Raw genomic sequence first — 16,621 nt, forward strand, 5'->3', positions numbered from 1 at the left:
AAAAAGAATGGTGAAATCCAACTTATCCCAACATGCAATCCAGTCTGAAAATAGCCCAATCCCAAACTTTTGTTTTCTTCGATTCTTTGGCTTGTCTTGAATTCCTTGTTTGCCATACTAACCATGTCCTCTTTTTACATTCTTTCTATCGATCTTAATTATTCCCTTCACATGGGTTCCCAGAGAATCGAAACAACGTTCTCATAGTTGGTGGCACCATTGTTTTTAATGATCTGTTGTGGCAGGCTCATCAGGGAACACATAGTTAACATTGACGGTCCCATCCGGCATCATTGAGACATACAAGATTCCTCCTCATGTTCGTGGTTACTATGTGTTCTATGATGAACCTGTTTAACATATCAATAAGAATAATGGTACCAACTATGTGAACGTTGTTTTCATTTGCTGGGAATGCTGTAAAGTCCGAGATAATGGCACACCATGTGGAAAGAGGGATGGACAGTACAGAAAAAACATGCTTGCAAGCGGGGCCTGGTGATCATTTGTCCCTAGAATATTCTTTCGCCTATATAATTCAGACCTGATTCGATTCCGGTAACACGCTGGGCTTGAATGGCAATTTTCGACCAACCTGACAAAAATCAGATTTTTCGTTGTTCAAACACATTTTTGGACATGTTATCGGACCAGACTCCGGCTTGAATGATATAGGCATGGTGGGCCCCGTCGAGATCTATCATTCGGTACCAAAACCGTCTGATTATCTTGTTTTAGGGACAAGTTCAGCCGGCCCGCCACATGCCCGGGCTGGTCCGCTTCCAAGTATGAAAAAACAATGGTATTTCTGAGGCGAAGCAAAAATCCTGATAAGGGAAACACATTTGGTTCGGAATGGATTGCTTGTTGGGATTGAAAAAACTGGTAGAAGCCATTCTTTGGAAATGTGTCATATTGAGTTTACTGAAGAGATCTATTCCAATGTTGAAGTTTAAGTATATTCTAAAATGATCAAAGAGCTCTTTTGAAAATTTACCGGCCCCAGGAAAATTACTATTTGGATTATATCAGTTTCAAAATGATCTTATTCTGTCTGTTTGTGTGGTAAAACTATTATTTTATGAGATTTTGGTTGTAATCTTGCAACGTGTCTCTCCACATGGGTTTCCATTTTTCAGAATTTTACAACGTTCTGAAGAAAACTGAATATTAACATTCCCACTCATCAATAACCCAATTTTACAACTTTTTAAAAATACTTGGAGACTTTCGTTTCTTGCAGTTAGGCACTAAGACGCACCTCCATATAAACAGTGTTTCAATTCGATATTTCTGGAAATACCGTAAAACCTGTGTTAGAAGGGCCCCTTTAATAAAAGGGCCCCTCTAATAAAAGGACCCTCTTAATAGAAGGCCCCCGTAATAGAACGACTCCCTCAAAAATCTTTGTCTGGAAATGTAAGAAATTTCCGTACGTTTTCAGTGAAGGATACTCTGGAAATTAAAAATTAAAAAAAGAAAAAATTCGTCGAATTTTTCAATGAGAAGTTCTGGAAAAAAAGCCGGAAGAATAGAAGAGCCCCTCTAATGGAAGTGCACCTGTAACAGAAGGGCCTTCCGGAGGTACCTTGAAAAAATATAAGGGCCGGCCCTTCTAAGACAGGTTTTACGGTATACCGTAAAACCTGTATGAAAAGGGCCGGCCAACTTCCAAGAAAAAACCCGTTTTAACAATTATTATGAGCTATTTTTCATTATTTTCGTTTGATCCGTCTGTCGATGTCCTCCAAAAATTGTACCTAATGATTTTCAGTCCTTCTGAAAAAAGAGGTCACACATCTTGCTTCCCTCCTTCTCAGTGATTCTATTTTGTTTTTCACATTTGATCAGTTTGTTGTAAAGTGTCTCCTGAAGGGTAGAGTTCTTACAGCAATGATATGCTCGTATTTGACCTGTAAAATATGATGATTTCTACAAATGCTACGGAAACTCAACAGACCGGAAGATATTTAGCAAGGAGTGCTGATGTTCTTCTGATAATGCACCTCTGTATCGCCGTACCGGAAGATGAAAGGATTCTGAAAGGGATACAGTCTTTGAACTTATTTATTAGCCGCCTGTATACTATTATTCTTTTCGGATGACACCGCTTAAATATCTTACCGGGTTTGGCGACGGTTCGTCGTCAAACAAAATAACCTTTTGAGAATACATCCTACAAGAACAAAAGAGATCCTTTCACAAACAATGGTCCCACCTATTTTTTCGAGTTTTCATGAAGCAGTTCTCACTTTAACAGTTTCCGTTTGTAGCAGTTCATATTCCGCTAGTTTTTATTTGAACGAGTCCTTATTCTCCTCCCTGATACCACCCTATTTTCTATCATAGATTCAAGAGCATGTGCTCTTCTTACGCACATGTTCTCTCCTTATACCATTATTACCGTTTTTAAACCGTTTTTTAGAATATTGGAAACACACTGTCAATATTTTCATGCATCTGATATAATTTCCTAGGTCATATCCTCTCTTTCCCGGAAGAAAACATAGTTTATAAAATTGACAGTCCCTCTAGCATTCTTGGTACAACACATGAGAGGGCTTCGTTCGCCAGGGGACGAGAAATACAGAAACGGTATTTTCAAAGAGGATACTGTCAGTGTATCGTTTTACCGGAAGATGAGAGGATTCTAGAACGGATACAGTTTTTGAACTTATTTATTAGCCGCCTGTACACTATAATTCCTTTTAGGGGACACCGATGAAAGGTCCTACAGGCTCGTTATTGGCTATCCAGTACATTTAGTTTTAAAAAGTCTCCGTCTCAATATCAAATATTTATTCCAAATAATTTGGACCGTCGTGAAATAAACAAAGACTTTAAGTAAGAAAGCATGAATATCCTACAACACTTTAAAAGGTCCTTTCACAAACATAGCATACTAGTCCTTAACGACCACACTGGTTCCAGAATACCTCCAAACGCAATGGACCTTCTCGGTAAATGTGGGCAACTTCTTCCCCAACTCTGGGCAGCTTTTGTCCCAACTCCAGGCAACTTCTAGCACTTCATAGGTCAAATGCTTAGGAGAACTTCTGCCCAGCGTTTGCCCACTTGTAGACAGCCCGCTCTGGTCCCTTCCCTTCCCGCTCTTCACCCCTCTTTCTGGAACATTTTGAGATTTGCTAGCTTGCTAAACAGCATTTAGTTTATTTTAGGAATTAGAAAAAATAACAGAAAAGGATGGAAGACAGAAAAAGAAAACAGAAAAAAGTCAAAATGTTAGAAAAAACGGCTCCGGGGCATTTCGCAAACAAACATTTCGAAAGCGTTTCAATACAGGCGAATGGGTGAATTTCAGACTACAAAACCAATTTTAAGGTTTTCAAATATGCTTTTTTTCTGATAGAAAACACTCTGAAATCCGAAAAAAAACAAATACTTAATGTTTTCAAAAGTTTTTTTCGAATATTTTGATTTTTAGAATGTGTCCTATCAGAAAAAACATATATATTTGAAAACCCTAAAATCGGTTTTGTAGGCTGAAATTCATCCATTCGCTTGTATTACCACGCTTCCGAAATGTCCGCTTGCGAAATGTCCGCTTGCGAAATGTCCCGGAACCGAAAAAACAATACGATAAACGAAGTGTTTTTAATAAGATCTCCAGACGTTGTCTCCTAATCATCTGGGTCTTCAACTCCGAGTTTCGATTTGTACTCTTCCCACGTCAAATATGTTGAACACTCCGATCTCTTCTGCAAAAAGTTGAATTTTAGCTTTGATATAAAGAATATTAGTCATCTCACCTTGCAATTGACGAGAATCCCATTTTCTTGTCAAAATGATAAGTGCGAAGAAGTTGCCTGGAAAATATCTATTTTTGAAGAAAATTTTTCTCCTCTCAAAATGAAACATAACAAATCTCATCATTTTCTATGCTCACCAATGGCTTCTCGTTTTTTGTTCGGTTGGCACGATTCCACTCATCGATGAAACTCATCCTACTGTTCTATCGTGGAAAACTGAAAAAAAGGATAAGAAACTAACAGTATTTGAAAAAAGTCAGATATAATCGTAAGAAAATTCATAGAAAACGTATGGAAAATATGTTTAAAACACATAACCGTTAAAAAATGTTGCATCACCGCAACGTTCTGAGCTTCTGCCCAGCGTCTGCCCAGCTTTGCCCCTCTGCGCGCCGTTGGACTTTTGCCCAACTTCTGCCCAGCTTTAGATCAAAATCTGCCTGCAGCCCAATTCACCCAACTTGTGCCCCAAAGTTGCCCACATTTACCGAGTTTAAAACGTTCTTTCTGAATGTTAGAATTTTTAAGTTCCATTTTTCACCACTGATTGTTTTCAGATTCACAAACTTGTATTTCTCCAATACACATGTTCTCACCAGATCCCATGAACCAAACCCACTGTCAATATTTCTATGCGCCTGTTATAATTTGCGGTGTCATACCCTCTCTTTCCCGGAAGAACACATAGTTTAGGATATTGACAGTCCCTCCCGCGTTCTTGGTACAACACATGAGAGGGCTTCATTCCCAGGAGGCAAGAAGTCCCAACTGGGAGGAGCGTCGTTAGCTCCGCCCCCACTCAAGTGAGACATCATTTCACACTTTCCTTATTCATTCATTCATTCTTACTTTGTTCGGTCTCCCGAGTGGTCGTCTCATCCTCCGCTCTCCAAGTATTCTGATTTTCAGTACTTGGGAGTCTTCTTCCTTCTCAAATCGATGTTTGAACCCTTTTATTTTCCAATACTTTTTTTAGAACCTGTTAGCGTTACAGGAGTCTCTATCAATGTTCCCCCATTTGATTCCTTTTCTCAAAACGCGTTATTCTTTGTCACCTTCTTCATTTTCTGACATAGCCCAACATAAAGTTTTTGCCAATTTCCTCATTCATTCTTATCTACTGAATGATCCCCTCTCTCCATGTCCGTTTGAATTTTAGGACTCCGCGAACCGTTTTATTTTCCTTTCCTCTCTGCCAGTTACTTTTCGGTGAAACTATCAAAGAACTTCATGTGCATTTCGATTTCTGATCAATCCCAAAACGAAGCATAAAGTTAGCTTTTAAAATTACTCGATCCCTTATAAAAATATTATTTCGACATCTTTATTGGCCCCGTTTCCAAGCGTTTCCGATAAACCTTTGAAGAAATCTCTTTGTATCAAAACTTCTTTGATTTTCTTCAACAATCTACAGTTCTTTCAGTGTACTATCGACCTTTTTTTTGAAGTCTAACTATTTTCGGAACCCCGAAAGTATACTGTATTTCTTACCACCTTCATCCTCTCCGCAGAACCTCCTCTCTCCTTTCTTCTCAACATCTATCCCCCTTTTTTAACTTTACCTTTAGCTTTCTATAATTCACTCAAATCATTCTTTCCATTTTTTCAGACATTCATGTTAGAAACTAAGGCTGAAAGACGCGAGAAAACTCCCGAAACTGCAAAGTGTCCATCTCTAAAGAAAAGCACAAAACAACGAGTTTCTATCCGGGGGACGAAGGAGGTGAAGTTAGGACCACAGCTGATTGGTAAAAATGGTGAGTTGGTTGATTTTGTCTTTGTTCGTACATTTTAAATGCTTAACATATTATAGGTGTCCTTACTCCGTTTGAGTTGGATGGATACGTTGCTGGGATGTCCATTTTAGATCGGCTCTTTACGGAGTTGGAAAAAATTGGGAGCGGAGATTTCGGCGATGTTTGGCGTGGTGAAAACAATGGAGATGTTTTTGCTATTAAGAAATCAAAGCAAGAAGTCAAGACTGGCGACCCTGACAAATTCAAGGAAGTTGAAATGCTTCATCATTTGCCACGTCATCCAAACCTTCTTCGATTCCATAAGGCCTGGCTGGAAAAAGACTTCATATATATTCAAATGGAGTTGTGCCGTACGAACTTGCTGGAATATTCAAAAAATGGATTGGAGGAGAAAACCATCTGGAAAATTGTGAGACATTTATTGTCTGGACTTCATGCTCTTCATAGAAACAAATACTTGCACAATGATATAAAACCAGAAAATATCCTCGTGGGGTCCGATGGATTTTTCAAATTAGCCGACTTTGGTCTAATGAGAAGAGTCGATTGTTCCAAGGGAATCGAAGGAGATTCTCGTTATCTTGCTCTGGAAGTTCTCCTGAATAATACGACGTCAATGGAATCTGATATTTATGCACTCGCTATCACATTCCTCGAGATTACAACTAATCTCCATTTGGACACTGATGCAGAGTATAGGGTGAAGTATAAAACATTTCAGATTCCAGATCGTTTCTTTGATGGACGAAGTGACGAACTCCGCAGTTTGATTCAGAAAATGATGAACCTTGATGCCTCGAAACGTCCATCGTGTGTTGAGTTGTTGAATGAACCACGGATCTTCGAGAATCTTACAGAAAGAGAAAAGAGAAGCTTAAAGATTAGAGGGGAATCTGAAGAACCAGCTTCCGAGTGTTCTGAAATCCGTAATGGTTCAGTTTCACCGGAAGTTCCAAAGAGTCCAATTACTAAGAAACCTAGAACTGTTTCTCCAAAATCTAAAACTCCTAAAATCTCTCCAAAGATTTCAGGCTCTCCTTCTACACCAGTCCGACAGCCACCTCCAGTGCTCAATTTTTCCAGTCCAGATAATTCGCCGCCATCGACTCCACTATCCAATCGGAGAAGACCAATGGCTAGTACAAGACTGTCGCCAAGAGTATTGGAACTCTGATTTAAAATTTAGTATTGAATTCTTCTTCCGTTTTTTGAAACGAATTCTAAACAAAAATTATACTGCATTTTGGGCAAAAAGCCAAATTCGTTTTTCCAAAAAAAATTTAAATATTTATATTTTTCGCATTTTTGGTGAAAATCTCAAAACCGTTGAAAAATTCACTTCGGTTAAAAATTCTCTATTGCTTTTTGGTGAAAAATTTAAACCCGCTTTTGAAAAAAATTTATTAAAAATATATTAATTACTTTTTGACTAAAACATCTAAATCCATTTTTGAAAATAATTCTGCAACTTTCGGACGGGGTCTTGTCTATCGAAAACTTTGTATCCAACAACATTGTACCTGTGAGTTCAAACACCCATAGAAATCAATTCTATCTCCAATTATTTCAGAATCATTCATTCCAACTACTCCAAACACTTCAATTCAACAACTCCAAGGTCTCCAAAGAAAATTTTTGAAAACTTCATTTTGACCATTCACTGTTCGCACGAAATAATAAATCAATTTTTGGTCAAACTTGTGTTTTCTTGTTTTGTTCAGTGAAACGCCAATGTTGAAGAGATCCAATTGACAGTTAAAAGAATATTCCAGAAACACATTTCAGCTCCAGTAATGTTAACTACACAGAAAATATAAAACCTATCCTTCTACTGCTAATTCCCCTCCTCAGTTTTCTGTAAAGAATTTAGATTCCCTTCGATTTCCGTGACTGGCTCGACGATCTTACATACATGATAATCTACAGTAATCCAAAACCTACGATTCCAATGTTCAAATACTCCAGTGACCCCAGTTCGGTATCAACCAAAGACGCCCAATTGAAAAAGCAATTCCAATTCATCTCACAACATTTCTGACAATTTTCTTGAAACTCTAAAGGTGAAGTTAGAAGTTTTTTGATTTTGAACAACTCAGATTTCGGAGAAAACACATACTATTCCAGAATTTTCAGACTTCAGACTACACACATTTCGAACCGCAGAACCTGAAAATACGCAATTATGCAAAGACTGCAAAACAAAAAAGACCAAATTCCGCGAATTCCAAAAGTTTGGTAGTTCACTAAATCATCTAAATCAAAACAAACACAATTCACCCCTAATATTCTGTGTTCTGTTTTGTTTTTTTAATCTCACTATCTTCTTCTATTTTTTCATCAAAACAGGTCCTCCAGAAGGCGTGCAGTTCCAGTGATACGTCTATAAAATGAAGTACTCACTTATCAAAAACAAATCAAAAAATTCTTTGTGTTTTTCAACTTCAAAAGTGGAAAAATGAAGAGAATTTGTATACTTCTTCTTCTGTTTCTCCTGATTCAGTCTTCCAATGGACAGCTGGATTGCTCAAAAGCTCCCACCGATGCGATTCGAATAGTTTGTAACCAAATTCAGAGATGGGATCAGAAAGCGAGGGTTATTATTACTTTTTTGTATTCTTGAATTCTCAATGGAGCATCATTTCAGACTACACCAACTCTATCTGCAGATGTGAAGACACCTGGAATCGCTGGAGAAGCAATGGCTGCCGAATTTTCTCCGATCGCTAGTAACGTGTTTCAGTGTATGGATATTTCGTGCTTGTGTGTTTTCTTTAGAGGTAGGAGATTTTGAAATTCCAGGAAATAATGAGAATCTGAAAATAATAATTGTAATTTATAAAAACACGAGACATCTAGCTTATCTGGAAGTCGAGACAGACTCGTTTAACTTTGAGAGACGCAGAGAACGATACACACTGACTGGCTGCGTATTTTGAGCTTTAACTTTGAATCAATATTTCTCGCTTTCTGATAGAGCAATCAACACTCGGTCAATTGCAAAATGTTCATCATAATAGCAAATATATTTTGTCAGTTGAACATTTTTTGATTTCTCTGAAAGGAAGTGAGATAAATTTGGTCAAAGTTGCCGCTTCTGTTTGAAGAGACGCAGACAGTTAAAGTGTATCGTTTTCTGCTTCTCTCCTTGAGCAAAAGTGAAACGAGTCTATTTCGCCTCCTTCTAATAGAGGCTTCACCTAGAAACTCCCAATAGCTTTACCAAAACAAAGCAAACAACCTTTAAAATACCTTTCAGGAACCGGCGGAAACAACTGTGTTGTCCAGGGTCGTCCCCTAGGAAAAGTGGTCCGTAAAGAGTATCGAATGCTGTCAGAAGATGAAAGAAATCGTCTACATCAGGCATTCCGTACTCTGAAACAAAATGGAGAATACGACAGATTAGCCAGAGTCCATGCACAGTACTCGGAAAGTGGAGCTGCCCATTCGGGACCCGCTTTTCTTCCATGGCATCGGGAATTCGTGAAAAGAATGGAGTTTTTGATCAGACAGGTTGATCCATCGCTTCATCTACCGTACTGGGACTCCACACTGGATCAAAATCTTCCAAACTCTAAAGATTCCATTCTATGGACCAACGAGTTTATGGGTGATGCTACCGGTGCAGTCAACAATGGACCATTCAGAAGTTGGAGGACTATTGAGGTGGTCTAACTTTCCACCAATGCCTCAAAATTCAACAATTTCCAGAACAAGGCAACAATCACACGTGCAGTTGGTGCGCAGGGAAAAGGATACTCGGAAGATGAGATCACTTCAATGATGGGGCAAACTGACATTGCTCAGGTTTTGGCATTTTCCGCACCTCAGCGGGTAATCAAATTCTCCCGGAGTTTGATGATTACTCTAGTCTCTCTTTAGGGTTGTCCTTATCAACCAAACTTCAACGTACCGGAATACACTCATGGAAATCCACACATTTATGTGGGTGGCGATATGCTGGAGACGTCAACTGCTGCGAATGATCCCATTTTTTGGATGCATCACTCGTTTGTGGATTTGTTATGGGAACAGTATAGACAGACAAGACAGGTATAAGAATTTTCTGAAAAAAAAAGGTTTGGATGACGTAACACTTTAACGGAATATATCTCGTTTCCTTTAAAAGATATCATAAAGTAGTCAACTGATAATATATTATTTATCATGATGTCCAAACCATTTTTTCAGTTGACTACATTTTGATAACTTTCACAGCCAACGAGAAAAATCAGCTCAAAGTAGAAAGTAAAGTGGGTCTTTATAACTTTAAGTCATTTTTTCCGGTTTCCTGCAAGAGTTATCAAAAAGCTGAAGCTGTTAAAATGTTTTTGATAATGTCATAAATATTTTGTCAATTGGTCACATTTTGATATATTTCACAGGAAACAAAATAAATTGGCTCAAAGTTGACGCTAAACTTTTTAATAGATGCAGACCGTCAGATTGTATCGTTGTCTGCGTCTATCACCTAACCAAAGTTCAATGAGTCTGTACTGGCTTCACAGATAAGCTAGGACTCTCGTTTTTTTTTTCAGCTAATCGTAAGTTCCAGTCTCTCTAATTGAGCTTAATTTAGCCTAACTTTTCCGTAACAAAACTTCTAGGCCATATCAACTTTTTCATTTCAACCAACTAGACACTTTCGCTTTGCGGCGTTTTTGAAACCGAAAAATAGATTTTTACCGCTAAACTCCTTAAATTAACAGACCCGTGCCACACGGGAAACCGCCTATCCAGCTGACAACAGACAATGCAGTAGTGAGCATCATTTCCGAGCAGCCTTCATGAGACCATTCACTCCAATGAGAAACGCGGATGGCCTAAGCAACATGTACACAGACAACCTCTATTCATTTGCTCCAAGACCTAGTTGTAATGCTGGACCCACTTGTGGATCACCGTGAGTTTTTTAACTGTTACCAATGGCCTAGTTTTTTCTCTTCCAGATATTTGTTTTGTGACCGATCCCATGGTGCACCGAGATGTGCCGCCCGTATGAAGACTGGTGGTAATTGTGCAAGTTTTACAAATGGAGAACCTGCATGCTATCAGGGAACATGTCAGGGTGGAAAATGCGTCGCTGTGTCACAAACTGTTACACCACCGCCTACGATTACGCCAACGAAACCGGTGGTTACTGTAGAGGTTCGTTAGAGCGCGTTTGCCAGAATTTTGGTCCGAGCGAGCTTGGCGAAAAAGTAGTCAACTTAAACAATGTTTTTGATATTATAATAACGATTTATAAGCTATAATTAAGCTCAAAGTGCAAGAACAGTGGTGGCGCAGTCAACTGCGCCGACCGCATAGATAGAAGCGACGCGTGTTACGAGCTTGATTATCTCGGTTTCTGTAACAGATATGAAAAAGTAGTCAACTGACAATATGTTTTTGAAATTGTTGTAAACATTTTTTTAGTTGACAATTTCTTGATAGCTCTCATAGGAGCTGTGATAATTGAGCTCAAAGTACAAGTAGACATTTATAGGCCAAAGTTCAATAGAGCGCATTCACAAAAAAAAACCATTCCAGACAACTTGTTTCAACGAAAACGAATGTTGTGGTCCATGGTCCGCAAAAGGGGAGTGTCAAAAGAACCCAGTCTATATGAACGTCTGGTGCAAAGCCTCTTGTAGACAGTGCACACCAAAATACGACCTTAATTCTGGTAAGTGGACAAACAGACACACAGACATATTCCAGACATTTCCAGAATGTTCTGACCGTCACTCAAACTGTGCACAGTGGTCCCGATCTGGAGAATGTAACAAAAATCCACTTTGGATGGCCGAAAATTGCAGAAAATCCTGTAACAAGTGTGGCGTTACCCGAGCAGCAACGTGTGGCGTTGGAGCTAATAATATTGGTAAATGAATGACCAAGCAATTTTGTAGGCCACGAATTAAAAAACAACTTTTCAGCTGCAAATCCTCCGGCCAGTGTCAATAACCGACAACAGAATGAGCCATGTGACTCTCCAATGTGTTATAATGAGGATCAATGCTGTCCGATATGGGCTCAGCGCGGAGAGTGCCAGGTAACGATGGCCTAGGATAATTCTAGTCCAGTATATTAACTGATTTTCAGTCGAACTCAAAATACATGAACTGCCAATGCAAAGTGAGCTGTGGAGTGTGCCGACCGAACTATGCATATGGGCGTGAGTGACCTTGAAAAAGTTCCATCTTGAAAAATACGAATTTTTCAGAATGTCAAGACTACCACAAGGATTGTGCGGCTTGGGCAAGACGTGGGGAGTGTGCAAAAAACAAATGGATGCCTGAGAACTGTAGACGGTCGTGTAACACGTGTATGACACTGTAAGCGGTTGCCATGGGGATTTAAGAAATAGGCCATGGTCTAATTAGAATATTTACAAATAACTTCCAAAAGCTGGAAAACTCGGCCGCAGTCTAACTTCTTTGTTTTTTGGGGATATGCACTAATAGAACACTAACAGAGTCGTTTAATGTTGTCTAGATGAGAGACGCCGACAACGATACACTCTAACTCTCTGCGTCTCTTCAAAACGAGAGCGCCAACTTTGAGCTCAATTATCTCGGTTCCTGTAAATGATATCGAACATTTGTCAACTGATAAAATGTGTGTCATACTACAGTGCGCGTCATAATGATAGCACCACCTCATTTTTTTTAGGTTTTCAGAAAAACAAAAAACTTTGAAGAAAAACAGCTAATGCCATTCGATTCAGCATCACAAAAAACCTATGTGTCCCCTGAATCAAGTGCCAGTCAAGTGTTTTAGGACTACAGTAAACAAAAGTCTCTCTGCACACCGCGTCATAATGATAGCACCACCTTGGAAAATAGAAAAACTCATGTTTATTTGAGAAATAAATTGAGAATGTTTTGTTGGAATACGGTAAAATAGTCTTAAAACAGTCTATTTTGACAGTCTGCACAAAAATTGATGTCTCTATTCAAGTTTTAGAAAAACTTATTTTCAGACATTTTCATCATTTTTTGGGTTCCTGGAATAAATCTTGAATAACTTTGCTCCTGGGTGACATTTTGAGCTGAAATTTATAGGACATATTTGTTTAGTGGTCTGGAGTGTCTACTAGTTAATTTCATGCTATTCTGAGTCGTCGTTTGTAATTTAAGGAAACCCGAAATATCGAAAACAAGCCTTGAATTTCGGTGGTTCTGATTTTCTTTTAAAAACTGAATTTGTTTAGCAAAACTTTTTTCTGTACGAAATCATAATGTCAAAAACGATTTTGGTAACTTAGAACATCTTTTGAACGTTTTACACTTTTTTGAAAATTTTTCATTTTTGGCATATTTTTTAGTTCACAGCTCAATCTCAATTATGAACTACCAGAGCTCATGGATGCCTTGAACAATTGCAACATGACAACGAGCATTCCCAAGATATGTCCTATAAATTTCAGCTCAAAATATCACCCAGGAGCAAAGTTATTCAAGATTTATTCCAGGAACCCAAGAAATGATGAAAATGTCTGAAAATAAGTTTTTCTAAAACTTAAATAGAAACATCAATTTTTGTGCAGACTGTCAAAATAGACTGTTTTAAGACTATTTTACCGTATTCCAACAAAACATTCTGAATTTATTTCTCAAATAAACATGAGTTTTTCCATTTTCCAAGGTGGTGCTATCATTATGACGCGGTGTGCATAGAGACTTTTGTTTACTGTAGTCCTAAAACACTTGACTGGCACTTGATTCAGGGGACACATAGGTTTTTTGTGATGCTGAATCGAATGGCATTAGCTGTTTTTCTCCAAAATTTTTGTTTTTCTGAAAACCTCAAAAAATGAGGTGGTGCTATCATTATGACGCGCACTGTAGTATGACACACATTTTATCAGTTGACAAATTTTCGATATCTCTCACATGAAACGAGATATAAATTGACTCAAAGTTGACGCTTAAGAAACGCAGATAGTTATAGTGTATCGTTGTCTGCGTCTCTCACCTTGTCAAAGTTGAGCAAAACCCCCCCAAATTGATGAACACCTGTCTAGACATACATTTTTCTAGAAAGATTTATATTTTTAAGAATAAAATTTCACTTTTTTCCAGACAACAGCTGGCTGGCAGATGCGCATTCCGGACGATTCGACGACGGAGAAGCGCATTTTTGGAGCTGATTCAGATGAAATGAAAAATTTCAAATTTCACAGCTGTCATTGTTCTTTTTCCAGAAAATTCTATTTCATTTTTTTTTATTGAAAAAAATTTCAAAAATATAAAAATGTTTTTAAAACACAACACATCCGCCTCCACACAACGAATACCACCAGGATCCGCTTTCTCTGAAAATTCCAGATTTTTTCTCAAACTTTTTTAGAAAAAGAATTGCAAATGACGTCATGTCTCTTCTGAATACTTGAAGCCGTTATCGCAGTCAAAAGGCGCGAGAAAATAGAATTTTGATTGAAATTCATAGTGACACTTCTTTCTCTGTCTCTTATTTAGTTTTCGATATGATTTTGATACCCGATGACCTGGAAAATTGGTTTTTTGTATCGATTTGACAAAATTCAGATGCATCATGTTTTAAAAAACGAAATGAGTCATCGCTTCAGATGATTTGTACACAATCGTTTGTAGTTTGACGTATGTAAGGGCCTAGAAACTTTTCAGAAACTTTTTTAGGCCACCTTCTCCAGTGGGTCTTTACCTAGCAGGTTCCCGTGGACTAGAATTTCTTAGGCCAGTAGAAGCAATAGGAAATTTGATCTTTTGTTTACAGGGTGGCTATTAATTATTGACACCGATCCAAGCCTTCATAACTCTCCTAAAACTCGATGAAAATTTTCAAAATTTTGGATAAAATAATTTCAGACGCACAAAATTTATAATAATGCAAAAGTTTTCAAATACACTTTATTTCACTCTGACGACAGCCTTCAGAAGCTTCGGAAAAGAGGGAACCACGGCACGGAGGTATTTTCGACCTTTTTGTGCCCATATCTTCTGAAGGGGGGTCATCAGAAGTTTTTGTATTTTCATGAAGAAACTATCTGGGTTCAATACCCTAAAAATGAAAAATTTATTGGATTCAAGTCTGGGTAGAAATCAATCCATTCGTGTGCCTAGTTCAACTACGGGAAATTGAGTTTGAACCACCCTAGGGTGTCTTTGGCACTGAAAACCGTAGCTCAATCTTGTCGAAACGCCCTATATTAACTTTTCGAGTAGGATGACATATCTTTAAATAGAGTTCTGCAATTTCAAGAGACCCTGTTGCCATCGACTGTAAAAATTATCACCCGAAAGAAGTGTCCTTGTGTGAGTGTTTAGGCGCGTGCCGCTTAGAAAGTTCCAGGCTTTTTGAGACACAAATCTCTGGTGTCCCCCTCACAGAGAACTCATTTGGTATTTTTAGAAAGACCAGAAGTTGTTCTTTTCTGAAGATAACTTTTATCAAGCTTCGGGCCATTTTGAAGTCAGCAGCGAGCTTTCTGTGAGTCTCGTCTGAATTTCAGCAAATCCTCTTTTGCACGACTATAACGATGGTATCTGATGTCACAGATACCTCAAAATCTGTTATTAGATAGCCCACGTCAGTGTGAATAAGAAAACATTTATGGGCAGTACTTTCGACCAACATGCTGTCCACGCGGACTGCTTTTGTAAGATCAATCATGAGACCTTTTTCAATTGTGCCGTTGTTGACCGAAACAAGGGTTGGAAAAAGAGCCACCATTCAGTTCAGACGTGATATTATGTGATGAAATTTGGCAGGGAAATGCACAATGAGTAGAGGAATAAGAAAAATGTGCAAGAACACATATTAGTGCGTCTGCTATGTATCATATCTAGCTCGCACGATTGGTCTCAATAATTAATAACCACCCTGTAATTTCTTTGGAATGACTCACAAAAATAGAGACTTTCGTAAACATATTTTTTTGAATCGAAGCAATTTTTCCTTTTTTTTCAAAAATAATTTTAATTCCAAAAACTTGAATCTTTCAAAATTTTTGATGTGTTGTTTGCAGTTTTCCTCAAAACTGTTTTCCTCAAAAATTTGCAGTTTTCCTCAAAACTGGGATTTCTAGAGCACTATCGGACATGACCTTAAGGTTTGAACAATCTGTTGGGTCTAAAGCATGTCATTTTTCGTTATGATGTACAAAAATCGGTGCTAACTCCTTTCATTTGCTTGTATGACTACCGTACTCTTTTGATGTACACGGTCTGTTTTGAAGACTGCGACATTAACCTCAATTGGGAGCGGTGCTGCACCTTCAACTGTGGGTCCCCAGGTTCGAACCCAGCTCTGAAACCCCCAAAACCATGAAGAATGACTCAAAAACATGTTTCTAGCCATTTTTCACAAAAGTGCTCGAATGACCTAGTGGATTTTTCAGCTGAAATTTTTGAGGCTAGGGTTCCCGGGTTCAAACCCCACCGGTGGCAATTTATTTTTTAAAAGTTTTATTGATGGTTTTCAAGTTCGGGAAATTCAAAATTAGTGGTTGATAAACTTGAAAACAGTTCAAAAAGCCGAAAATTTGATTTTCCTTCTAAATTGAGGTCCAGGCTTATATGACCAAAAATTTTAGAAAGTTATTTTTTTATTTCCCCCTCCTTGAAAACTTCCAAATGATGTTCTGAGATTCTGGATCTATTTAATTTTTTGTATGTTTTAGTGGTTAGTAATCATAAACTATCCATTTTTACTCCGATTCTCAATTTCTTCTTTTTCCCATAATTTACGACCCTTTCCCATACTCATTACAATTATTAATGGTCTAACCGTTGACCATCTCTTTCGAAAAACAGAGAAAATAGAATCGTTCCTGATGGTCAGAAAAGAAAATTGATTTAGAAAAAAAAGGTTCTGTCCGCTAGAGCACCTTTGCAAAATTTTCTGGCGCCAAAACAAATAGACAGTCGTTTCATTACCACCCTTCCTTGCCCTTTCCAGTCTGACCTATTCATAACAATAACAAATAAGTTTTCAATTTTGGCATGTTTCTGTTTTTCTCTCTTTTCCTTTTCCTTCTCTTTTGTTTCTCACATACAGTTTGCTTCTAAATTTAGACCCCTCTTCCCTTTATCTTCTCAAGTGACGAAAAAGAAAAAAGAACATGAAGAT

The 16,621-nt window shown here is 38.1% G+C and overlaps 3 protein-coding genes across 3 annotated transcripts; 2 read left to right on the forward strand and 1 right to left on the reverse strand.

Annotated features, from left to right (window-relative positions):
* Nucleotides 1–2,902: 2,902 nt before the first annotated feature.
* CBG21907 lies at nucleotides 2,903–4,502 on the reverse strand (the record flags this gene model as incomplete). The annotated part of the gene is made up of 3 exons (XM_002629825.1): nucleotides 2,903–3,126; nucleotides 3,771–3,827; nucleotides 4,433–4,502. The coding sequence occupies 3 exons, from the start codon at nucleotides 4,500–4,502 to the stop codon at nucleotides 2,903–2,905; spliced, it is 351 nt and encodes a 116-aa protein (XP_002629871.1).
* An 883-nt stretch (nucleotides 4,503–5,385) lies between these two features.
* On the forward strand, nucleotides 5,386–6,701 carry CBG21908 (the record flags this gene model as incomplete). Its single annotated transcript, XM_002629826.2, has 2 exons — nucleotides 5,386–5,527; nucleotides 5,584–6,701. 2 exons carry the CDS (start codon nucleotides 5,386–5,388, stop codon nucleotides 6,699–6,701), a joined length of 1,260 nt encoding a protein of 419 aa, XP_002629872.2.
* Nucleotides 6,702–7,982: 1,281 nt separating this feature from the next.
* Nucleotides 7,983–13,675, forward strand: Cbr-tyr-3 (the record flags this gene model as incomplete). Its single annotated transcript, XM_045236833.1, has 12 exons — nucleotides 7,983–8,120; nucleotides 8,172–8,304; nucleotides 8,784–9,190; nucleotides 9,236–9,358; nucleotides 9,407–9,577; nucleotides 10,234–10,427; nucleotides 10,474–10,672; nucleotides 11,057–11,390; nucleotides 11,446–11,561; nucleotides 11,612–11,684; nucleotides 11,733–11,844; nucleotides 13,594–13,675. 12 exons carry the CDS (start codon nucleotides 7,983–7,985, stop codon nucleotides 13,673–13,675), a joined length of 2,082 nt encoding a protein of 693 aa, XP_045097440.1.
* Between the last annotated feature and the right edge of the window lie 2,946 nt (nucleotides 13,676–16,621).

Source organism: Caenorhabditis briggsae, assembly GCF_000004555.2.
Source record: "Caenorhabditis briggsae complete genome, chrI, whole genome shotgun sequence".
Lineage (NCBI taxonomy): Eukaryota > Metazoa > Nematoda > Chromadorea > Rhabditida > Rhabditidae > Caenorhabditis > Caenorhabditis briggsae.